This window comes from Oncorhynchus mykiss, chromosome 16 (genome assembly GCF_013265735.2).
Source record: "Oncorhynchus mykiss isolate Arlee chromosome 16, USDA_OmykA_1.1, whole genome shotgun sequence".
NCBI classification, from domain to species: Eukaryota; Metazoa; Chordata; class Actinopteri; order Salmoniformes; family Salmonidae; genus Oncorhynchus; species Oncorhynchus mykiss.
Window position 1 is genome coordinate 7,279,559 of NC_048580.1, and position 26,683 is coordinate 7,306,241.

General features: G+C 40.4%; 1 protein-coding gene across 2 annotated transcripts; it reads left to right on the forward strand.

The window, feature by feature from the left end:
* On the forward strand, positions 1-26,683 carry LOC110492810 (cadherin-related family member 1-like). 2 transcript variants are annotated; one of them, XM_036946071.1, is made up of 18 exons: positions 1-299; positions 446-448; positions 665-763; positions 1,893-2,038; positions 2,196-2,246; positions 2,371-2,460; positions 2,851-2,937; positions 3,796-3,912; positions 5,289-5,432; positions 5,807-5,885; positions 6,170-6,270; positions 7,340-7,546; positions 8,433-8,585; positions 10,970-11,134; positions 14,689-14,756; positions 16,868-17,096; positions 20,214-20,468; positions 21,319-23,937. In XM_036946071.1, exons 1-18 carry the CDS (start codon positions 227-229, stop codon positions 21,514-21,516), a joined length of 2,265 nt encoding a protein of 754 aa, XP_036801966.1. In that variant the 5' UTR covers positions 1-226; the 3' UTR covers positions 21,517-23,937. The 2 variants fall into 2 exon arrangements, with proteins under 2 accessions (XP_036801966.1, XP_036801965.1); XM_036946070.1 differs by having other exon boundaries at positions 9-299; positions 23,796-26,683.

Genomic DNA, 26,683 nt, shown 5'->3' on the forward strand with positions numbered 1-26,683 from the left:
AATTTACTATGTTACGTCTAGCCTATGAGACCAGGCTGCTCTGAGAAACTGCTCCAGCTTCTTACACAGAGCTGAGCCGTCTTGCGAGATGCCTGGCATATTGTAGACACCTCCAGAAGGACACTGACTCCGTTCCACTCAGCCTCTCAGCCGGTCTCCCCTCTTCCTGGTCTCTACCTCCGCCCTGTATGATCCTGACAAACCGTCTTCTGCCTCCTCCATCAGGATGAAGAACCAAAAGAAAAAAAGAGGGTTTATTTTTCTCTTAGTCTTCTTGGTTACTCTTCCTCCCTCGTTGGGTAGGTTTTTATTTTCTCTGTCCTGGTCTTTGTCTTGATATTGGGAGTTCACTGGGTTTTCTTTACCTTCTGTCAGATAATACCATTTTCTTAACCTCTTTTGACTTTGAACTGTCTTGTTTCTCTCTGCTTTCCTGCCGTTTCAGGAAGTGAGTACAATAATTCAAATGGAATATTCAGATAAACAGGTGTCAGACGTAACTGAATTGATTATGACAGCATGTGTTATAATTTCTGTACTGTATAAAAGTTTACTCGTCGTCCATAGATTGTCATCTAACTTTTTTTTTGCGATTGTGAATACGCTTGATAGTGCTGTTTTGTTATAAGTGACACATTTCGATTCATTTGTTTTTCTCCACCAGGGCAAACGTCAGACTATGCTCCCTATTTCTACGACAAAGGACCGAGCAGCACCGATGGGAATATGGCTCTCTTCAGTATCTCAGAAGACACACCAGTCGGTAAGTGTTGTGAACAATTAAATAAATGAGATGATTATTTAATATAATTATTCAATTGAGTCAGTGAAGTTGTGAATTGATAATATACAGTATGTCATGTGGTTTACAAATAGCATGTATAATGTGGCTAAATTAAAAGAAAATCACAGTGTGATGGATTTTGTGTTTCAAGAACAGTGTTATACAGTAGTTAAGGATCAGACCTGGCTTCAAATACTATTTGTAATAATTTCAAGGAGATGATGTGTGCTTCGTTGAGCTTGCCTAGCTTCGTTGACCAACAGAATATTCCCAAAACTGCAAACCCTGCACTCCATGCAGGCGAGAGCAAACACAAAAAAATATTTGAAAGATTTCAAATAGTATTTGAACCCAGGTCTGCTTGTGATGGACTGATCAGTGATCACTTGAGCAGCATTGAGCCTTAGATTTATCACCATAATGCCCTGCAGAGGACGGTGACGCGCGCTAACAAGCTTAGCCAGGGAAAATAATAACGAGGCATGGGTGGCTGTCAACAATAGGAAAAACAATCAGACAATACTACGGAATGCAACATTTCCAGGTTTTCCAGAAATCCCACTTGGAGGAATACCCAGATTTCCTGCTTGTTCCTGGTATTCTGGAAAACCTGGGTTTTTGGGAAAGGTTACACCTCAGAATTCCTATTCCTAAACAACTATGTCTAGGTCAGGTTAATGGTGCTGTAGGATATGCTCTCCTGTACAACTGGAGGTAGAGATGGGTTACCTTTCATGTATTTGATAGGTAATGTTATTACCAAATTCGGTAACACTTTAATATTTGAAGAGTAGCTACATAAAGACTTCATCACACATTCATAAGCATTCGTAACTCATACATGAGCATTCATAAGCATTCATAACAGATTCATAAGCATTCACCACACATTCATAAGCATTCATAACACATTCATAACACATTCATAAGCATTCATAATGCATACATAAGCATTCATAACACATACATACGCATTCATAACACATTCATAAGCATTCATAACACATTCATAAGCATTCATAACACATTCATAAGCATTCATAACGCATTCATAATGCATTCATAACAGATTCATAAGCAGGTGCTATCTCTGTCTCTAACCTTACAGGAACACAGGTATATATCCTAAATGGCACTGACCCAGAGGGGGATGCCGTGTGGTTTGGCCTGACCTTTGAGAAGGGCACCAGAGAATACCTGAGAGTGGACCCCAAATCAGGAAACATAACTCTCATTCAGGAACTAGACAGAGAGGTGAGTGTAATGCAGGGAGCTTTGAGAAAACTATATCTCTGGTAATCTCAGCAACCCAGAACCAAGTCTGCCGTCTGTCGCCAGAGACTATCATTACCCCCTAGTACCGGATGTGCTATTTAGAGTGCTGTTAACAACATGTTCTTTGTTTTGTCAGAAACAAGGTGAAATCTCAGCTCTCGTTAGCATAACAGATGGCCGGAATAAGGTGAGCTGAGCTTTGACAACAACATTTGTCTCTTCAAATGTATAGGCCAGTACACATACCAAATAATCATCCCTGGCTTCTCAGCCGGGCTGTTGTGATGTCATCTGTTTGTTCCTTCCTTTAGGTTGTCGAGACGATACGGGTGTTTGTCACCGATGCCAATGATGAAGAACCAGAGTTCCAGAACCTGCCTTTCGCCGTAGATGTCCCAGAGGTCAGTGTTAAACCCTCATCGGCATACAGACAGCTCTGTCTTTGGTTTAAAAGGTCTTTAGAGATAATGTTAAGTGATAACGACAGAGATGTCAATATTGGTTTCATGTCTTTAGAGATAATATTAAGTGATAATGACAGAGATGTCAATATTGGTATCATGTCTATAGAGATAATGTTAAGTGATAATGACAGAGATGTCAATACTGGTATCATGTTTTTAGACATAATAGGGCGTCACTACCCCAGGGGCCTGTCTGACATGCTGGCAAGTAATGACACCATTATTAAAGTCTAAGCAGATATGTACTAGATAAGTAAGTGCACAAGCACTTATCTAGTACATATTCTATTTAATGTCAAATGCCATCCATGTCTGTGTCATCTGCAGGACACTCCAGCTGGAAGCAGCATTTACAGAGTGCAAGCGGTGGATAAGGACATGGGCTCTGGAGGCAGTGTCACCTACTACTTACAGGTGAACAACGTCCATTAATCACTAAAGAAGAAGAAAATGGTCTGAAACAGGAACCCTAAAAAAAAAATGTTTATTTTCGTTGCTACTTGTTTGTTTGACCTTTATTTATCTAGGAAAGTCAGTTAAGAACAAATTCTTATTTTCAATGATGGCCTAGGAACAGTGGGTTAACTGCCTGTTCAGGGGCAGAACGACAGATTTGTACCTTGTCAGCTCAGGGGGTTTGAACTTGCAACCTTCCGGTTACTAGTCCAACGCTCTAACCACTAGGCTACCCTGCCGCCCCGTGTCATAATGAACACAGTCCTGGTTTGTCAGAGGGTTCTAATGTTATACAGTCTATACGGAGGATCCACTGTCATACTGTAGATGATCAACACAGGAAGTGAACCATCCTCGGAGAGAAAACCATTCATTTTTTTTTACACTGGAGTGGAGGCAGGAAATGGTGTTACTTTAGTGGATTACATTTCAATTACATTTCAGCAAGGTGTCGAGGGCTTAGCCGGAGCTTAGGGCTGCTTTTGGCCATCAGCAAGCAAACAGCCGTTGGCACCGTTCATATGTCGACTGGGAGATTCACAAAGCAGATTCTGGAGTCTAAAACCATCCTGATGATTTTAGATATCTGAAAGAACAACAGTAGAAAATGGTTGAAAGGCTGAAATGTAACGTTTTATCCCTCTTTAGGCCTGGATTTGATGTGTGATGTGGTCTTGGTTGTACTTCAAGTGTATTTGAAATGTCATTGAAACTAAAATCTTAATTGAATATCAAGTGCTTAGTTAGATCTGTCCTAGATCTCAGCGTACATCATCACAACGAAGGGTTTACTGATGGTCCTGTGTCTGTTCACAGGGAACTCCTACTACCAAGTTCACCATCGACGGCCACAGTGGGGTCCTGCGGATCAAACCAGGCGAGACGCTCGACTTTGAGACGACAACGTTACACTTTGTGACGGTGGTTGCCAAGGTTAGATGGCCACTAGTTATGTGTCAATCAATTATTTTTGTATTTTTTGTATTTTTATGAAGCCCTTTTTTTTATACAGCAGTTGTCACAAAGTTCTTTACAGATACCCAGCCTAAAACCCCAAACAACAATGTGTCATCCCAATCTATCCTCTCCTCTGAGTCCTGGGGGAAGGAAGCTTTCCTTCTATTTCTGTTCTCTGAGTCCTGGGGGAGGGAAGCTTTTCTTCTATTTCTGTTCTCTGAGTCCTGGGGGAGGGAAGCTTTTCTTCTATTTCTGTTCTCTGAGTCCTGGGGGAGGGAAGCTTTTCTTCTATTTCTGTTCTCTGAGTCCTGGGGGAAGGAAGCTTTTCTTCTATTTCTGTTCTCTAAGCCCTGGGGAGGGAAGCTTTTCTTCTGTCTCTATCCTCTTCTCTAAGCCCTGGGAGAGGGAAGCTTTTTTTCTGTCTCTATCCTCTTCTCTAAGCCCTGGGAGAGGGAAGCTTTTCTTCTGTCTCTATCTATTTCTGTTCTCTGAGTCCTGGGGGAGGGAAGCTTTTCTTCTATTTCTGTTCTCTGAGTCCTGGGGAGGGAAGCTTTTCTTCTGTCTCTATCCTCTTCTCTAAGCCCTGGGAGAGGGAAGCTTTTCTTCTGTCTCTATCCTCTTCTCTGATCCCTGTGGGCTGGGGGTCCCTCTGTCTTTAAGCCTCAGGGGGAGGATCAGCTCCTCTCCTCCATCCTTGGATCCGTCTCTAAGCTCTCGGGGAGGGTCTGCCCAGATTATTTAAGGCCACACTACGGCTCGGCCCTTGATCCCACACCATGGCAGTTGATTGACTAATTGTCTCGTGTGAAGGAGCATGTTGTTTAGGCCCTTTACTGTGCGTTGAGTGTATTTTCATGGGAGCCAGATTCTGAAGTTCACACACAAATAGAAAGCTGTTGAAATTCACATATCTAGCAGATGGAGATGTGTGACACTGAGTTCTCAGCCTGAAGTGTCGCTCCTTTCGCAATTGAAGAAGGCCTTTTTCCTTAGGGCGATGGAGGAGGTGGTACTCCTCACTAAGCAAACAGTGTTACATCCTTCCACACAGAGTATTTAAATGTTTTGGTATTTAATTAGGCAAGTCAGTTAAGAACAAATTCTTATTTTCAATGAAAGCTTACTGGGGAACAGTGGGTTAACTGCTTTGTTCAGGGGCAGAACGACAGATTTTTACCTTGTCGATCCAGCAACCTTTCGGTTACTGGTCCAACGCTCTAACCACTAGGCTACCTGCCGCCTTGTTTAACTTATGCAAACAGTACTGTTGCTTCGCAATTGTTTTTAGCGCTAAATAATCAGTCAGCACATGTGTCGTCGTCCAATGTCTAACCTTCTGTTGTATCCATCAGGATGGGGGTGGGCAGTACAAAGGGAAGCATCAGGTGTTGACATCTACAGCCACCATAACCATCAACGTCCTCGACGCCCAAGACACTCCTCCAGCCTTCGTTGGAACTCCTTACTTTGGCTACGTCTACGAGGTCTCACTTCCTGTAAGTACAACACAACCTTCTTACTTTGGCCACATCTACGAGGTCTCAGTTCCTGTAAGTACAACACAACCTCCTTACTTTGGCTACGTCTACGAGGTCTCACTTCCTGTAAGTACAACACAACCTCCTTACTTTGGCTACGTCTACGAGGTCTCACTTCCTGTAAGTACAACACAACCTGATGATCCTCTGGTCTTTCAAACATAGGTTTTAAAACTTTTGGGAACTTTTGCAAGCCATTTCTTTATATTCAATAAATTGTACTTTAATTATTTTGAATATCATGTCGCCGTATTAACATACAGTATGTTCAACAGATTTTTTGGAAAACTTTTCCAAGCCATTTCTTTATGATGTATAATTTCTATTTGCAGGGTTCTGAAATAGCCACTGTGTTTGCCAAAGATGGTGACGAAGGAAACCCTAATCCTATTCATTACTCTATTACCAATGGTAAGTTGGTAATACACACACACACACACACACACACACACACACACACACACACACACACACACACACACACACACACACACACACACACACACACACACACACACACACACACACACACACACACACACACACACACACACACACACATCACAAACTGATAATAACCTATCATTGTCAGCAGTTGAGCATGTGTGTGTCTACAGTTTCACAGGTATTTGTGATTTCTGTATGCGCCATGATTCACATACTATGGTGATGTTCTTACCTTTCTCCTCCTTCAGGTAGTGAGGATGTCTTCACCATCAATAGCACAACTGGTTGTATCAGCCTAACAACTTATCCAGTCACTCTGAGGAATGAATTATATGAAATCAAAGTCAAGGTAATAAGAGCTTTCTTATTCTGTTATTAGTGTCAGTGCTCTGTTATTAGTGTCAGTGCTCTGTTATTAGTGTCAGTGCTCTGCTATTACAGTGTCAGTGCTCTGTTATTACAGTGTCAATGCTCTGTTATTAGTGTCAGTGCTCTGTTATTACAGTGTCAGTGCTCTGTTATTAGTGTCAGTGCTCTGTTATTAGTGTCAGTGCTCTGCTATTACAGTGTCAGTGCTCTGTTATTACAGTGTCAATGCTCTGTTATTAGTTTCAGTGCTCTTTTATCACATTACTATTGCTCTGTTATTACAGTGTCAGTGCTCTGTTATTAGTGTCAGTGCTCTGTTATTACGGTGTCAGTGCTATGTTATTACAGTGTCAGTGCTCTGTCATTAGTGTCAGTGCTCTGTTATTACAGTGTCAGTGCTCTGTTATTAGTGTCAGTGCTCTGTTATTAGTGTCAGTGCTCTGTTATTAGTGTCAGTGCTCTGTTATTACGGTGTTAGTGCTATGTTATTACAGTGTCAGTGCTCTGTTATTAGTGTCAGTGCTCTGTTATTACGGTGTTAGTGCTATGTTATTACAGTGTCAGTGCTCTGTTATTAGTGTCAGTGCTCTGTTATTACGGTGTTAGTGCTATGTTATTACAGTGTCAGTGCTCTGTTATTAGTGTCAGTGCTCTGTTATTACGGTGTTAGTGCTATGTTATTACAGTGTCAGTGCTCTTTTATTACAGTGCCAGTGCTCTGTTATTACAGTGTCAGTGCTCTGTTATTACAGTGCCAGTGCTCTGTTATTACAGTGTTAGTGCTCTGTTATTACAGTGCCAGTGCTCTGTTATTACAGTGTTAGTGCTCTGTTATTACAGTGTCAGTGCTCTGTTATTACGGTGTTAGTGCTCTGTTACATGTTTAGCACATATTTTTTATTGTCTGATCTCTTTCGCTTGTGTGTGTCTCTCTCTCTCCTTCTCTTTCTCCTTCACTCTCTCTCTCTCTCTCTCTCTCTCTCTCTCTCTCTCTCTCTCTCTCGTGCTGTTGCTGCCATTCTCTCTGTCTCTCTGTCTCTGTGTCTCAGGCCACTGAGCTGGGGCCTAGCGAGGAGCTGTTGGACTACAATGCCATGACTATGGTGACGGTTCGAGTGGTGGATCTCAACAACCACCCTCCTACCTTCTACGGAGAGAACGGGCCCCAGAGCCAATTTGAGGTGACCATGTATGAGCACCCTCCAGAGGGGGAGATCCTCAGGGGGCTGAAGATAACGGTCAACGACTCAGATCAGGTACTGGAAGGCAAAGTCTGTTTCCCAAATCGCACCCTATTCCCTATATAGTGCACAACTTTTGATCAGTGCCCTGTGGGCCCTGGTTAGAAGTAGTCCGTTATATTGGGTAACATTTCGGATACAACCGGAGACATTCTATTTCCCACCTCTCGTACTTTCATGGAAATGACTCCTTTATGCTTCGTTATAGGCGTTGAGCCTGTCTCCTAAACATGTTTGTTAGCCCAACCCCAGAACACTTGACTGATACTAAGGGTATTGATAGCTCCAACGATGACTTTAGTGCTACAATCCCCGTTGTGTTTTATTAATGGGTGCTGGTTGTATTGTATTATATTATGTGATGTATTTGGCCGTAAAAATCTACATTTCATAAAGGAGGCTTTCATTAACCCCCACCCACACACACACACACCCACACACACACACACACACACACACACACACACACACACACACACACACACACACACACACACACACACACACACACACACACACACACACACACACACACACATACATACACACGCACACACACACACACACACACACAAAACAGTATGTGACATTATGTAAACCCATTTTAGAAATAAATATCTTGATCCCCATATTTGCCCAATAATACTATTAAGCATCCCAGGAATGTCAATAGTTAATTTAGATTAAGATGGCTGTCATTATCATCATTATTCCCAGAATTCTCATCTGCAATTTTTTTTACATTATATAATAATTGTATCCATTGACAGTTTTTTTTCCCCTCTCAGCCCATTAGATAGATTAAAATGATTGTTGTCAAACAGAGGTCAGAGATCTTGGTATCTGCCATGAATGTTGTCATAGATGGCAGATTCATGTAGGTGTGTGTTTTCTCTGACAGGGGGCGAATGCTAAATTTAAACTGAGATTGGTGGGGCCTGGTCGTGTACTCAGAGTGGTGCCCCAGACGGTCCTCAATGAAGCACAGGTCACCGTCATCGTTGAAGACTCTGCTGCCATCGACTATGAAAAAGGCAAATCCTTAACATACAAGGTATTTCACACCATTTTCAGCTGCATTTACAGTACCAGTCAAAAGTTTGGACACACCTACTCATTCAAGGGTTTTCTTTTAAAAAACAAAGATTTTCTACATTGTCGAATAATAGTGAAGAAATCAAAACTACGAAATAACACATTTGGAATCATGTAGTAACCAAAAGTGTTACACAAGTAGCCACCCTTTGCCTTGATGACGGCTTTGCACACATGGCATTCTCTCAACCAGCTTCACCTGGAATGCTTTTCCAACAGTCTTGAAGGAGTTCCCACATATGCTGAGCACTTGTTGGCTGCTCTGTGTCTCACAAAGACACAGCGGTTGGAACCCAAAAATCTCAAATTTGGATTTCCACCGGTCTAAGGTCCATTGCTTGTATTTCTTGGCCCAAGCAAGTCTCTTCTTATTATTGGTGTCCTAGAAGGGGTTTCTTTGCAGCAATTTGACCACGAAGGCCTGATTCTCACAGTCTTCACCGAACAGTTGATGTTGAGATTTGTCTGTTACTTGAACTCTGAAGCATTTATTTGGGCTGCAATTTCTGAGGCTGGTAACTGTAATGAACTTATCCTCTGCAGCAGAGGTAACTCTGGGTCTTCCTTTCCTGTGGCGGTCCTCATGAGAGCCAGTTAACTCTAATGAACTTATCCTCTGCAGCAGAGGTACCTCTGGGTCTTCATGAGAGCCAGTTTCATCGTAGAGTTTGATGGTTTTTGCGACTGCACCTGCATTTTTTTTAAAGTTCTTGAAATGTTCTGTATTGACTGACCTTCATGTCTTAAAGTAATGATGGGCTGTCGTTTCTCTTTGCTTATTTATTGAGTTTTTCTTGCCATATTATGGTATTTTACCAAGTAGGGCTATGTTCTGTATATCTTCTACCTTGTCACAACACAACTGGCTCAAACGCATTAAGAAAGAGAAAGAAATTCCACAAATTAACTTTTAAATTAACAAATGAACTACCTCATGAAGCTGGTTGAGAGAATGCCAAGAGGGTGCAAAGCTGTCATCAAGGCAAAGGGTGTCTACTTTGAAGAATCTAAAATCTAAAATATATTTAGATTTAACACTGTTGTTCTGGTTACTACATGATTCCATATGTGTTATTTCATTGTTTTGATGTCTTCACTTTTATTCTACAATGTAGAAAATAGTACAAATGAGAAAAACCCTGGAATGAGTAGATGTGTCCAAACTTTTGACTGGTACTCCATGACAAACTGGAATAACAAATGTTTGATCCTAAGAGGGACAATGTAGATTGGATATGATTTTATTTTGATGGTACAGAAATTACTAGGTATTTACTAAGAAATTACAATGGTAATTATACAGTTAGAAATTACAATGGTAATTATACAGTTAGAAATTACAATAGTAATTATACAATAAGAAATTACAATGGTAATTATACAATAAGAAATTACAATGGTAATTATACAGTTAGAAATTACAATAGTAATTATACAGTTAGAAATTACAATGGTAATTATACAGTTAGAAATTACAATGGTAATTATACAATAAGAAATTACAATGGTAATTATACAGTTAGAAATTACAATGGTAATTATACAATAAGAAATTACAATAGTAATTATACAATAAGAAATTACAATGGTAATTATACAATAAGAAATTACAATGGTAATTATACAGTTAGAAATTACAATAGTAATTATACAGTTAGAAATTACAATGGTAATTATACAGTTAGAAATTACAATAGTAATTATACAATAAGAAATTACAATGGTAATTATACAATAAGAAATTACAATGGTAATTATACAGTTAGAAATTACAATAGTAATTATACAGTTAGAAATTACAATGGTAATTATACAGTTAGAAATTACAATGGTAATTATACAATAAGAAATTACAATGGTAATTATACAGTTAGAAATTACAATAGTAATTATACAGTTAGAAATTACAATAGTAATTATACAATAAGAAATTACAATGGTAATTATACAGTTAGAAATTACAATGGTAATTATACAATAAGAAATTACAATGGTAATTATACAATAAGAAATTACAATGGTAATTATACAATAAAAAATTACAATGGTAATTATACAATAAGTCATTACAATAGTAATTATGTGGTAAGCAATTACATTGGTAGTTATACAGTAATAACCTATGACTTATAAAATAATAATAATTTAGCAGACTCTTTTATCCAAAGTCACTTAAAGTAGTGCTTCCATATATTTTGTATTTTTGACCCCAGTGGGAATCTAACCCACAACTCTGGCATTGCAGGCATCATGCTCATTCCTTCAACAATTCTTTACTATAGTATAACAGCAAGAATAGCAGTGAGTATTTTATGGCTTTAACATAGCATTTTCCTCTACCAGTTACTGGCTGTGGAGATTGACACCCCTGAGAGGTTCAGTGCGACAGCTGACATTGTGATTCACCTTTTGGACACCAATGACAACACTCCCAGGTTCACCTCAGAGTATTACATCGCACGTATCCCGGAGAACTCCCCCGGAGGCTCCAACGTTGTGTCTGTCACCGTGAGTACATCTGGATTATTCAACTCTACTCAAACATCACTGCCACCAAAATATGATTATGTAATCTCACAACAATAATCCACCGATAGATGGATATTAATGGTTATGGGTAATTGGAAGCTGAGAGGAAGCAGGGATTTCCAGCTTGAGGGATTTCCACAAAATGCCCGTAGAGACGTAATGCTTATATGATTGACTTTCTCCATACAATACTCAACTATGGAACCAGATTCAATAAATGCAAATAAATGTATTGAAACAACAATAATAGGAAAAAACAATACTCCAATATCAATTTTATTTCAATGTTGTTATCTGTATTTATTTTGGGATGAATCTGCTTCCATTCTACGAGTATTTATAATGTTACACTACTAGTAGTTACCGTTTAGCAGGAATTAGAGTTGGTGAGAAGGTAACAATTCTTTAGGGTCAATCATATTGGCCTTTACACTGTGGTGTCCCTGTGGTGTGACTGTGTCCTAATCACCCCAGGGAATGGGAGCCTAGTAGACAGACCCTGCTGGGGTGAAATCCTCCCCACATTGTTCGGTGTGTTTTAGCTTAGAGTAAGATCCTCTCTAGTGTGTTATCCTCAGACTGTTCCAATCAGCAAATGGACAGTGACCTTCAATCAATGACCTTGTGTCCCAATGGACACCCTACTCAACAACATTGTCCCCAAAAATCAGTTGTTAAAACGATAAATATTCATGTGGAAATTGTTGTTATTATTATGAATAATATTGTTATATAATATTGGAAAAATTAAATATTTGATATGCGTTTATTTCCTGGGTGATTGGATTATTTTTAAAGAGCCCTGACATGCTTATGCATAGGTACAAAAATTCTAACTCCTCTCCTCTCTGTTCCGTTCCAACATTCTACCTCCTCTCCTTTATGTTCTGTTCCAACATTCTAACTCCTCTCCTTAATGTTCTGTTCCAACATTCTAACTCCTCTCCTCTATGTTCCGTTCCAACATTCTAACTCCTCTCCTTTATGTTTCGTTCCAACATTCTAACTCCTCTCCTCTATGTTCCGTTCCAACATTCTAACTCCTCTCCTCTCTGTTCCGTTCCAACATTCTAACTCCTCTCCTTTATGTTCCTTTCCAACATTTTAACTCCTCTCCTCTCTGTTCCTTTCCAACATTCTAACTCCTCTCCTCTCTGTTCCTTTCCAACATTCTAACTCCTCTCCTTTATGTTCCGTTCCAACATTCTAACTCCTCTCCTCTCTGTTCCTTTCCAACATTCTAACTCCTCTCCTTTATGTTCCGTTCCAACATTCTAACTCCTCTCCCCTCTGTTCCTTTCCAACATTCTAACTCCTCTCCTCTATGTTCCGTTCCAACATTCTAACTCCTCTCCTCTATGTTCCGTTCCAACATTCTAACTCCTCTCCTCTATGTTCCGTTCCAACATTCTAACTCCTCTCCTTTATGTTCCGTTCCAACATTCTAACTCCTCTCCTCTCTGTTCCTTTCCAACATTCTAACTCCTCTCCTCTATGTTCCGTTCCAACATTCTAACTCCTCTCCCCTCTGTTCCTTTCCAACATTCTAACTCCTCTCCTTTATGTTCCGTTCCAACATTCTAACTCCTCTCCTTTATGTTCCGTTCCAACATTCTAACTCCTCTCCTTTATGTTCCGTTCCAACATTCTACCAAAATTCTAACTCCTCTCCTCTCTGTTCCGTTCCAACATTCTAACTCCTCTCCTTTATGTTCCGTTCCAACATTCTAACTCCTCTCCTTTATGTTCCGTTCCAACATTCTAACTCCTCTCCTCTATGTTCCGTTCCAACATTCTAACTCCTCTCCTCTATGTTCCGTTCCAACATTCAAACTCCTCTCCTCTATGTTCCGTTCCAACATTCTAACTCCTCTCCTCTATGTTCCGTTCCAACATTCTAACTCCTCTCCTTTATGTTCCGTTCCAACATTCTAACTCCTCTCCTTTATGTTCCGTTCCAACATTCTAACTCCTCTCCTCTATGTTCCGTTCCAACATTCTAACTCCTCTCCTCTATGTTCCGTTCCAACATTCAAACTCCTCTCCTCTATGTTCCGTTCCAACATTCTAACTCCTCTCCTCTATGTTCCGTTCCAACATTCAAACTCCTCTCCTCTATGTTCCGTTCCAACATTCTAACTCCTCTCCTCTATGTTCCGTTCCAACATTCTAACTCCTCTCCTCTATGTTCCGTTCCAACATTCTAACTCCTCTCCCCTGTTCCGTTCCAACATTCTAACTCCTCTCCTCTCTGTTCCGTTCCAACATTCTAACTCCTCTCCTCTCTGTTCCGTTCCAGCATTCTACCAACATTCTAACTCCTCTCCTCTCTGTTCCGTTCCAACATTCTAAGTCCTTTCCTCTATGTTCCGCTCCAACATTCTACCAACATTCTATCTCCTCTCCTCTATGTTCCGTTCCAATATTCTAACTTCTCTTTTCTCCTCTCTGTTCTGTTCAAGCATTCTACCAGGATTCAAATTTCTCTGTTCCCTTCCAGTATTCTGACTCCTCTCCTCTATATTCCTTTCCCAGCAATCTACCAGTATTCTGACTTCTATCCTCTCTGTTCCTTTCCAGCACTCTATCAACATTCTGACTTGTATCCTCTCTGTTTCTTTCCAGCACTCTATCAACATTCTGACTTCTATCCTCTCTGTTCCTTTCCAGCACTCTATCAACATTCTGACTTCTGTCCTCTCTATGTTCTGTTCCAACATTCTAACTTCTATCATTTCCTTTATGTTCTGTTCCAACATTCTAACTTCTATCCTTTCCTCTATGTTCTGTTCCAACATTCTAACTTCTATCCTCTCCTCTATGTTCTGTTCCAACATTCTAACTTCTATCATTTCCTCTATGTTTTGTTCCAACATTCCAACGTGTGTCCTCTCTATGTTCTGTTCCAACATTCCAACGTGCGTCCTCTCTATGTTCTGTTCCAACATTCCAACGTGCGTCCTCTCTATGTTCTGTTCCAACATTCCAACGTGTGTCCTCTCTATGTTCTGTTCCAACATTCCAACGTGTGTCCTCTCTATGTTCTGTTCCAACATTCCAACGTGTGTCCTCTCTATGTTCTGTTCCAACATTCTAACTTCTATCCTTTCCTCTATGTTCTGTTCCAACATTCTAACTTCTATCCTCTCCTCTATGTTCTGTTTCAACATTCTAACTTCTATCGTCTCCTCTATGTTCTGTTCCAACATTCTAACTTCTATCATTTCCTCTATGTTCTGTTCCAACATTCCAACGTGTGTCCTCTCTATGTTCTGTTCCAGCATTCCAACATGTGTCCTCTCTATGTTCTGTTCCAGCATTCCAACGTGTGTCCTCTCTATGTTCTGTTCCAACATTCCAACGTGTGTCCTCTCTATGTTCTGTTCCAGCATTCCAACATGTGTCCTCTCTATGTTCTGTTCCAACATTCCAACGTGTGTCCTCTCTATGTTCTGTTCCAACATTCCAACGTGTGTCCTCTCTATGTTCTGTTCCAACATTCTAACTCCCTTTCTCGTTTTTTTGCATTCCAGGCCAATGATCCAGACTCTGGCCTTTGGGGTGAAGTCAAGTACTCCATCTATGGATCCGGATCTGATTTGTAAGTACAGTGGAGTCCTGCCAATACCAATGATTGTTGAACATGAAGAGTTGAATAAAAGCCATTCATCTGTTGGTGTGGAGCCAGTTGAATAGACCAAAATGGGCAGAAATGATCACTTAAGCAATATAATAATTTGTTATGCCTGATTATGCGTGAGGACAAACGTGGGGAAACCCGCTGGGTCTTTGTATTATTGGGTCCCAATCGTTTAAGCAACAGTGATAGAATGGTAGAAAAACGTGGGGAAACCCGCTGGGTCTTTGTATTATTGGGTCCCAATCGCTCAAGCAACAGTGATAGAATGGTAGAAAAACGTGGGGAAACCCGCTGGGTCTTTGTATTGGGTCCCAATCGCTCAAGCAACAGTGATAGAATGGTAGAAAAACGTGGGGAAACCCGCTGGGTCTTTGTATTGGGTCCCAATCGCTCAAGCAACAGTGATAGAATGGTAGAAAAACGTGGGGAAACCCGCTGGGTCTTTGTATTGGGTCCCAATCGCTCAAGCAACAGTGATAGAATGGTAGAAAAACGTGGGTTCACAGTGAATAAAGTACAGCGGAGTATATTTTATATGGCTTTTTCCGGCAATAGATGTGAAAAATTTAAAAAAGTAGTGTAAACGGTGTTTACTTGTGTCTACTCTCCACCCAGACCTAACAACAACGCTCACCATCAGATGAACCAACCTCCTACTGACTGATCAGTCTCAGAGAGATTCACATTTTTCATGGCATTCCATCTGTGATTATTGTGGATAAAAATGAATGAGTTTGACTTGGGTTAACTAATCCTGCTCCAGGTCAACCATCTCTCAACTCAGATTCTTCCCCTTTGATTGGAAGATGGGAGAAGACAGTATTTCAGTATTAGGTTGGCTATGCTTGTAGCTCTTCTCCTCCCTCCTGTAACAGCTTACTCTTAAGATTGGGGCACGATACTGACTGGTTAATCTTGTAATTGGATTGCAGGGTGAAAAATAGCCTGCCAGGCCTGGATGTCTCGTGTAGAGAGGGCCAATTAACATGCAATGTGGCAGCTGGAGCTCTGCTATGGAAAGTAAGGCAGGCAGGCTGCAATACAGGCAGAACATTGAAAAAAATAAGTGTCAAGTTATCTTCCAGTTTTGCTTGCCGTCTTGACGCAGGAAGTAAATGATAAATGTGTGAAAGTTAACAGTTTGCCTCGTATTTGTTAATTTTCACAGGGAATACGTTCTAAAAAAAGAAAATGTTGGAAAATGGCTGAATATGTGCCACTTTAACAGAATATTGGACAAAAAAAAATGTGTACTGGACAAAAAAAACGACCTTGGTGATAATACAGAATAATTTATCATCTGCAACACGGGTCTTGATATATTTTTCCCATGAGATTTAATCCAAGATTAAACTGTTGTGCACAGTACATACAGTAGTGCATAACCTTGATTGTTACATAACTCCCAATATACTGCTAATGCACTGCTAAAATACTGCCAATATACTGCTAATGCACTGCTAAAATACTGCCAATATACTGCTAATGCACTTCTAAAATACTGCCAATATACTGCTAATGCACTGCTAAAATACTGCCAATATACTGCTAATGCACTTCTAAAATACTGCCAATATACTGCTAATGCACTGCTAAAATACTACAAATATACTGTAAAAAAATACTGCCAATATACACTCTTAGAATAAAAGGTACCAAAATGGTTCTTCGGCTGTCCCCTTAGGAGAACCCTTGATGGTTCCAGGTAGAGCCCTCTGTGGAAAGGGTTCTACCTGGAACTAAAAAGGGTTCTTCGAAGGTTTCTGCTATGGGGACAGCCGAAGAACCCTTTTGGGTTCTAGATAGCAACTTTTTCTAAGAGTGTACTGCCTAAATACTGCCAATATACTGCTAATATACTGACAATATATTGCTTGTATACTACCAATATACTGCTAATATACTGACAACATATTGCTTGTATACTACCAATATACTGCCAACTTACTCTTAATATACTGTCAATATAATGTTAATATACTATCAATATACTGCCAATATAATGCTAAAATACTGCCAATATTCCGCTAATATTTGTCAATATCCTGCTAATACACTGTTGTGTATTCCAGGTTTCTCATCCACCCGTCCTCAGGCATCATCTACACCCAGGCCTGGGCCACTCTGGATGCTGAGGTCAAGTCCAAGTACAACTTCTACGTGAAGGCAGAGGACACAGAGGGCAAGTACAGCCTGGCGGAGGTGTTTGTCACTGTCCTTGACATGAACGACCACGTTCCAGAGTTTGATGACAGCTTTGTGGAGAGGACCATGATCATCGGTGCACCTGTTAGGGTAGAGGTATGTACAGTGGCAATAAGATAGGATAAGATAGCACTTTATAGATCCCTAAAGTAGAGGTATGTACAGTGGCAATAAGATAGGATAGGATAACACTTTATAGATCCCTAAAGTAGAGGTATGTACAGTAGCCATGTGGTGTGTAGAGGTATATTCTAGAGCAGTGGTTCCGCAACGGTGGGGCTGTAATAGTAACAGTAGAATGAAGGTGCACTTTCACAATTGTGTAGTGCATCATCAGTGTTCCTCTTGTCATGTCAGTCATTGGATATCTTCCAGAGTTATTACCAACTGGTCATGTCCAGATCAACTATCCCATGTTAGCTAACGTTATTTAGCTAGGTTTCTTAGCCTATACAGTGCATTCGGAAAGTATTCAGCCCCCTTGACTTTTTCCACATTTTGTTACGTTACAGCCTTATTGTAAAAAATATATATATATTTTTTCCCTCATCAATTTACACACAATACCCCTTAATGACATCACAATACCCCATAATGACATCACAATACCCCATAATGACATCACAATACCCCATAATGACATCACAATACCCTATAAGCACAAAGCAAAAACATGTTTTTAGAAATTGTTACAAATGTATTACAAATAAAAAACCTGAAATATCACATTTGCATAAGTATTCATACCGTTCACACAGTATTTTTTTGAAACACCTTTGGCAGCGATTACAGCCTCGAGTCTTCTTGGGTATGACGCTACAAGCTTGGCACACCTGTATTTGTGGAGCTTCTCCCATTCTTCTCTGCAGATCCTCTCAAACACTGTCAGGTTTGATGGGGAGTGTCGCTGTAGAAAAGGCCCATGGAGTTGGTGGAATAATCCTTTAATTCATTGCCATTTACTCAGCTGGGCCAGGGGCGCTTTAATTAGGTCAGGTGGAAATGTCTGTCAGATCTCAACTCCATAAAAGGCGGAATTTGCCATCGCCTGATCTCGCTGCTTTCTCTTCCTTAATTACATCTGATCCAGAAGTTCTGTGCATCCATGAATCCACGTAAGTCCACCGACTCTGTTACCGTTCATCTGAACTATCTGTTGCGATCCGGAGATGGGCCATCAGTTATTGTTTATAGTTATTGCGGCTTGGAGCGCACGCTTCAAACATATTGTGTAATGTGAATTGTCAATGATCCCGGCCCTACGGATCCTCATAGGCCAATTATGCAATCGATATGGTTCATATGTTTTGAAATTAATTATATGTACACATGAAGACAATTGAAAGAGTGAAATGAGAAACATCATTGTTTACTAACTGATTGACTTTGATAATGGGGATTATAGATTGTATAACCATTCACTGTTTGTATTCTTTCATGATTTATGATAAATAGTTACGAGCCTAAATGACTCGCGGATGATTACTATTGACTTCTTAATGAACTGGACTGTTGAATTCCCTAACTTGTGTTAATAATGAATGATCTGATTTGATCTTTGATTATGAATCTGATTGGATACATGTTATTTGTTTCCTTTGTGATGCAACACAGACTACTCAGTAAATATACCACTTTATGGTTAAAGGAATTCCTGCCTCAGTCTCATCCATTCCTCTGTCACCTGACACGTGACCACCTGTTCACCTTTACTGTCAGTCATCCTACCTGTCCAGCTACCCACACAGATTCCACTAATCTTTCAGTCGCTGCACAGCTATTTTCGGGTCACTCCAGAGATGTTTGATCGGGTTCAAGTCCGGGCTCTGGCTGGATCACTCAAGGACATTCAGAGACTTGTCCCGAAGCCACTCCTGCTTTGTTTTGGCTGTATGCTTAGGGTCGTTGTCCTGTTGGAAGGTGAACCTTCACCCCAGTCTGAGGTCCTGAGTGCTCTGGAGCAGGTTTTCATCAAGGATTTCTCTGTACTTTGCTCCGTTCATCTTTCCCTCGATCCTGACTAGTCTCCCAGTCCCTGCCACTGAAAAACATTTCCACAGCATGGTTTTGCCACCACCATGCTTCACCATAGGGATGGTGACAGGTTTCCTCCAGACGTGACACTTGGCATTGAGTTTGGCTGGGCGGCCAGCTCTAGGAAAAGTCTTGGTGGTTCACTTCTTCCATTTAAGAATGATGGAGGCCACTGTGTTGTTTTTGATACCCTTCCCCAGATCTGTGCCTCGACACAATTCTGTCTCCGAGCACTACCGGCAATTCCTTTGACCTCATGGCTTGGTTTTTGCTCTGATATGCACTATCAACGGTGGGACCTTAGACAGGTGTGTCCCTTTCCAATTCATGTCCAATCAATTCAATTGACCACTGGTGGACTCCAATCAAGATGTAGAAACATCTCAAGGATGATCAATGGAAACAGGATGCACCTGAGCTCAATTTCGAGTCTTATAGCAAAAGGTCTGAATACTTATGTAAATAATGTATTTCTGTTTTTTATTTGTAACAAATTAGCAAACATTTATAAAAAAAAAACAGGTTTCGCCTTATCATGTGTAGATTGATGAGTCAAAACATTTTCCCTGATGCTGGAAGGGGGGCCTGAGTGAAAAGGTTTGGGAACCCCTGTCCTAGAGTTGTAATGGTTCACTGGCCATCGGTTCGGTTTGATCCTAAACACTGTGTGAATCATTACACCCCTGGTAAACACTGTGTGAATCATTACACCCCTGGTAAACACTGTGTGAATCACTACACCCCTGGTAAACACTGTGTGAATCATTACACACCTGGTAAACACTGTGTGAATCATTACACCCCTGGTAAACACTGTGTGAATCATTACACCCCTGGTAAACACTGTGTGAATCATTACACCCTTGGTAAACACTGTGTGAATCATTACACCCCTGGTAAACACTGTGTGAATCATTACACCCCTGGTAAACACTGTGTGAATCATTACACCCCTGGTAAACACTGTGTGAATCATTACACCCCTGGTAAACACTGTGTGAATCATTACACCCCTGGTAAACACTGTGTGAATCATTACACCCCTGGTAAACACTGTACATTGAATGCTTGTTTTTGTTGGATGATAATCATCTGAAAGAACCGTTCCAGTCCAGCGCAATTTTTAAGTAAATAATGTGTTTCGTTTTTCTGCTTTTTCGTTTTTTTTTATCCATTCAGGCCATAGATGCCGATGCAGAGTCGCCCAATAACGTCATTGAGTATTCCATTATGCAAGCTGAGCCGGACAACATCTTCGACATCAACGCAGAGACTGGAGAGATCAAGCTCAAGTCGTACATCAAGTCCATGGAGATCGTGCAGAACATCACCAAGCAGAAGGACTGCAGGTGGTCTCTGGTGGTCCAAGCCCGGGATCGAGGGTCTCCGTCCTTCAGCACTACCGCCGTGGTCAACATCGACATCACTGAGGCGGTAGGTTGAATATTTCCTGATCTTAACCGTAGAGTAATAACCCTAACCTAACTGCCAAACCCTAACTGCCTAACTACTTAATTTCCTAACCCTAACTGCCTAACTTCCTAACCCTAACTGCCTACTGCCGAATTTCCTCACCCTTACTGCCTAATTTCCTAACCCTAACTACCTAATTCCCTAACCCTAACTGCCTAATTTCATAACCCTTACTGCCTAATTTCCTAACCCTAACTGCCTAATTTCCTAACCCTAACTGCCCAATTTCCTCAACCTTACTGCCTAATTTCCTAACCCTTACTGCCTAACCCTAACTGCCCAATTTCCTAACCTTAACTGCCCAATTTCCTAACCTTAACTGCCTCGCCCTAACTGCCTAATTTCCTAACCCTAACTGCCTAATTTCCTAACCCTAACTGCCTAATTTCCTAACCCTAACTGCCTAATTTCCTAACCCTAACTGCCTAATTTTCTAACCCTGCTGTCACACCTTATTCATAGGCTGCTTACAGGGTAAGGAAATCAATAATTTGGGTAAACTAACGCCAGCAGCATTAGCTCTGTCAAGCCTGTTAAGTGATATTTTAAAAACAAACTCTCCTCTAATAGAAACATGAAGAAAGTGCTATTTCAATTGTTTATATTTTGTTTGTTTTTATATTCTAAAAATGTACATACTCATTAAGTGTATTTTTGTTTCCAAATTTGCATTCATTGATTGCATGAATTTTAAAGCCTACCTTCCTCTTTGTTAACTTTAACATCATATCCGAGAAGAATAGAATACCACAATATTATCTCTGTGTGAATATTATCTCTGTTGTCTTCTGTGTTGCATTGTGCTTTTCAGATCAAAGCTCGAATAATTGCAAACTTCCTGAACCTCATCAAGCGCCCATCAAATGTTATTGGACTTTTTTTGGGCATAGTCGGCTTCACAATCTTACTAACAATCTGTATATCCACTACCTTGTACTGTAGAACAGTGAAGAAAGCTCGCGTCAACCCCCAGGCCAATTTCATCAGAGTTATCCGAAGGCCCAAATGACCATGAGACCCATCCCACTGGACTATACAGACTACATTTTATATATCACCTTATTATGTCTGCAAGACATTACTTTATGATACTTTAAAGACAATATATTTTTTTTACTTCTTTGTCTGTAAAAGAGTAGCAAAGCACATTATAAAGGATAGGATTTTTCTATTGGATTCTTGTATTGGTATTTGGTATGTTATTAGGATCCCCATTAGCTGTTTACAAAGGCAACAGCTACTCTTCCTGGGTTCCACACAGAACATGAAAATTGACATAATACGGAACATGAATAGACAAGACCATCTCAAGGACGGCACTACATACTGGAGTACATTATATAGGAGAGTACTGGAGCACATTATATAGGAGAGTACTGGAGCACATTATAAAGGAGAGTACTGGAGTACATTATAAAGGGGAGTACTGGAGCACATTATAAAGGAGAGTACTGGAGCACATTATATAGGAGAGTACTGGAGCACATTATAAAGGAGAGTACTGGAGTACATTATAAAGGAGAGTACTGGAGTACATTATAAAGGGGAGTACTGGAGCACATTATAAAGGAGAGTACTGGAGTACATTATAAAGGGGAGTACTGGAGCACATTATAAAGGAGAGTACTGGAGCACATTATAAAGGAGAGTACTGGAGCACATTATAAAGGAGAGTACTGGAGCACATTATAAAGGAGAGTACTGGAGCACATTATAAAGGAGAGTACTGGAGCACATTATAAAGGAGAGTACTGGAGCACATTATAAAGGAGAGTACTGGAGCACATTATATAGGAGAGTACTGGAGTACATTATATAGGAGAGTACTGGAGTACATTATATAGGAGAGTACTGGAGCACATTATATAGGAGAGTACTGGAGTACATTATAAAGGAGAGTACTGGAGCACATTATAAAGGAGAGTACTGGAGCACATTATAAAGGAGAGTACTGGAGTACATTATAAAGGAGAGTACTGGAGTACATTATATAGGAGAGTACTGGAGTACATTATAAAGGAGAGTACTGGAGCACATTATAAAGGAGAGTACTGGAGTACATTATATAGGAGAGTACTGGAGTACATTATATAGGAGAGTACTGGAGCACATTATATAGGAGAGTACTGGAGCACATTATAAAGGAGAGTACTGGAGCACATTATAAAGGAGAGTACTGGAGCACATTATAAAGGAGAGTACTGGAGCACATTATAAAGGAGAGTACTGGAGTACATTATATAGGAACAGTAAATAAGTACACACACACAAAGGTTTTGACCGGTCGTCATTGTAAATACGTTTTTTTTTCTTAACTAACTTGTAATATGATTATATGATCATATTGTAATATGATATTATATAAAACAATTATAGTTCTTTCATATCCATCTTTTATATTTGATTGGGATATGTTTTTCTACTCCTAAAAATGTATTTTTATCTACTTTATTTTTATCTCTATTTACTGTTTTGATCATATTGTCAAATTCTAGTGCTAGTATTATAGTATGTAGGACTTATTTTATAGTAATTCTCCTACGTCAGAGCATATTTTAAACAGTTTGACTATACTGAAGTAACAAAGATGAAGTCATTTACTTTCAAGCCAGTGTCTTAAACTCAAGGTTAATCCCTTTGTCAGAAGAAGAGTAATCTCTATTTTTCCATTTTTTTTCCTTCATATCCATGCAAATAATACTCTCAAACCAAAGACCCAGTAGCATTCAACGTAGGGCTTTAGGAACCTGTCACAGGAAGTTAATCCACAGTACAATCCTTATCGGAAAACATGTCACGGCGCGTGAACAAAAAGAACAAACTGTTCTGATGCACCTGCCACACGCCCGACAACAGTCAGTGTGTGTATGACCCAAATGGCACAGCCTAAAGTAGAGCACCACACCCTAAATCATATCATATCATACAGACACAGCAGTTTGGGATGAAAGGGTGTTTGGCAACGTATCATTACAGTGAGAACATACATTATTAGTACATGTATGGACTAGCTGTGGGAATTGAACTCCCCAACCCTGTTGTTGTTGTTAGCCCCGTGCTTTTACCAACTGAGCCACACAGGACTTCCTGCGGCCATCATGCTGCTAGCGTTATAGAGATGTTGTCTGTCTGGGGCTCCTCTGTCAGTGCTTGGCTCATGTCTGACCTCTGACCCTGCTGCTTGCCTGCATGCTTTTGGACCAAAATATGAAACGTTTTAAAACGTTTGATGATCTAGTCCCCGTGGATGGGCATGATTAAAAGTATTATCTTTGTGCTCTTTTACAGACTCAACTCAAGGGGCCTATGGCAGCCTTTTTATTGCAAAGTAGGCACAACCCAATGAAGGCCCTAGGCATGGTCGCTGGTGTCATTAGCATATTGGTAGGCGTCACTGTCTTGATCTCCACGGCTATGTTCTTGCGCAACACAAAGTCCAACAGGATAATGCCGGCGCGTCGCATCATCATCAGACGGAGACCGTCAAGAGACCGTAAGCCGTGGACGTTTAACGTACCGTTCCGTGGCGGCGGTGGAAATGACCCGTTGAACAAGTTTGTTGTAGGCGACCCGGAAGCAGGGAGTGTCAGCATCAACCCCAACAAAAACATCAGACCCCGGTGCTCTAGATCAAAGCCCAATCCTCTGCCCCCCAGAGCCCCCTGTCTGTCTCCTCCATCCTGTCCCCCTCTGTCCGCCGACCCCAGGCCCAGTGAGAGGCCCCGGGCTGCAGTGCCGACCGTCTCTGGGGCCCTGGCTTCAAAGGGCTCCAGGAGATCCAGCCAGAGCAGAGAGAGCAACATCAGCTCTGAGACTACTAGAATCCCCGTCAGCTCAGCCCTGGTCTCTGAACTCAAAAGGAGACTGGAGCAGAAAATCATTGAGAGCAACTCAAGCTATTATTGAACCTGATAGGTGTGGTGTGCTGGCGCTCTATCCAATCTGTCAGTAAATTGTCTGGACTTGCTTAATGTGCTCAGTCCTAGGATTGTAAAACTGCGATTGTAAAAGAAGGTTGAGGACAGTAGGTAAATTCCCTTCAAAACTGTATTTGTTTTCAATGCAAGTCCTCTGTCAAAGCAATGTTGCAACACTGTCCTATTATTGAACCTACTGAATTCTAACGAGCTCTACACATTTTCTTCAAGATGTTATAACATAACGTTGGACACTTGGATCCATGGGCCCCGGTCCAGAATAGTGCAGTTTACAGGGAATAGGGTGTCATTTGAGACACACACTGTCCTCCAGAAATAACTAGAGATGTTTCTGCACTGCCATCTTGAGATGTGTAATGGGATCCTTGTTAGATACGTCTCTGCATTGCTGCCATCTTGAGATGTGTAATGGGATCCTTGTTAGATACGTCTCTGCATTGCTGCCATCTTGAGATGTGTAATGGGATCCTTGTTAGATATGTCTCTGCATTTCTGCCATTTTGAGATGTGTAATGGGATCCTTGTTAGATACGTCTCTGCATTGCTGCAATCTTGAGACGTTTAATGGGATCCTTGTTAGATACGTCTCTGCATTTCTGCCATCTTGAGATGTGTAATGGGATCCTTGTTAGATACGTCTCTGCATTGCTGCAATCTTGAGACGTTTAATGGGATCCTTGTTAGATACGTCTCTGCATTTCTGCCATCTTGAAAAGTGTAATGGGATCCTTGTTAGATAAGTTTGCATTGCTGCCATCTTGAGACGTGTAATGGGATCCTTGTTAGATAAGTTTGCATTGCTTCCATCTTGAGGTGTGTAATGGTATCCTTGTTAGATAAGTTTGCATTTCTGCCATCTTGAGACGTGTAATGGTATCCTTGTTAGATAAGTTTGCATTTCTGCCATCTTGAGACGTGTAACGGGATCCTTGTTAGATACGTCTCTGCATTTCTGCCATCCCGAGGGGAAACAACATGTTAACAAGAGTGACTAAGGGGGAAATACTGGACCATGTCTGAGGAAAAGACTACTGCATATTTCTGTGTCATATTCCTGAAACGTTTAGTTTAATTTGTTTAAGACCCTGCAATGTTTTCAAGAATAGTGCTGAAATATATGATTAGGATTGATATGTAGCCTATGTTGCCAGAATGCAAAATGGAATTCAAATTACGGAATTAATTTGGCTAAAAGGACGCCTCAAAATAGCCTCAATCAGCCTTGCTTCTGTAGCTAGCTAGCTAGCTTGTTTACAATGATTTGATGCAGTCCAGACGGGCACTAGCAGATGGCATAATAGGTAACATATGGCAGCAAGGAGTTGGTGTAACTAGTGCCGCACGCCGGAGCCCCTATTCCTCTCTCCACTCACCTCTTCCCCACCTTTCTACTGATACAAACAAAGGGACTGCAGCGAGCAAGTCTCCATTGAAGTTTTCCAAAACAACTGTTTTCTTTAAAACACGTAGTATTTCTACTATCATGATTTTGTTGTAACAGTGAAAACATTTCAAATGGCCCATCTCTAAAAAATGTACCAACTTTGACTTGTGCGTCAGATCGAAGCAGCTATACGACACAGCTATAAAAAAAATAAACAAGAGATATTTTTGACAGGATAAATGCCATTGCTTAAAACACGAGTGCTCGTGGACCTGTGTTTGTGACATTCTAATGGTGTTTGTCATATTTAGATAAGTAGATGTTCAAGGATTATGATGTGCCACTGCCTGTTTCCAAGACAACAAAAACTCTTGCTTGTTTGAAATCAGTAACTTTTTTTCTTTATTTTATTTTATTTTATTTTGCTGAAATGCTTTTTTATTTCAAAAGGGGTCTTCTTTTAATTTGGGGGGGATTGGTGTTGGATTACTCACTTAAATGAAGGAATCATTTTGTTGTTTCAGTAAATATCAAACTGTATGAACGGAGATGTTGTAAAATTGGCCATAAACTAAAGCATTAATTTCCACGCTGTGCAAACTACATGAAAATTAATGGGATACATAACGATACAATATATTCTATATATGTGTGTGTGTATGTATGTATGTATATATTCAATAATAATAATGTATGTGGTGTAACACTTGCCTGTTTCTTGAAGTGAAATCTTGATTGTCTTTCTTTTTTTGTTTTGAATAAATGTATGAAAAATAATTGTTGTGATTTTGTTGGTTCATAACTAGCGAGATATACAGTACGTTTTAGACAACAACAATAAACGGAGAGAAGAA

Coding starts and splice junctions, on each gene's coding strand:
- LOC110492810 (XM_036946070.1), top strand. CDS start 227: ATGAAGAACCAAAAGAAAAAAAGAGGGTTTATTTTTCTCTTAGTCTTC. Junction 6,271..7,339: donor TATATGAAATCAAAGTCAAG/GTAATAAGAGCT, acceptor TCTGTGTCTCAG/GCCACTGAGCTGGGGCCTAG. Junction 7,547..8,432: donor CGGTCAACGACTCAGATCAG/GTACTGGAAGGC, acceptor TTTCTCTGACAG/GGGGCGAATGCTAAATTTAA.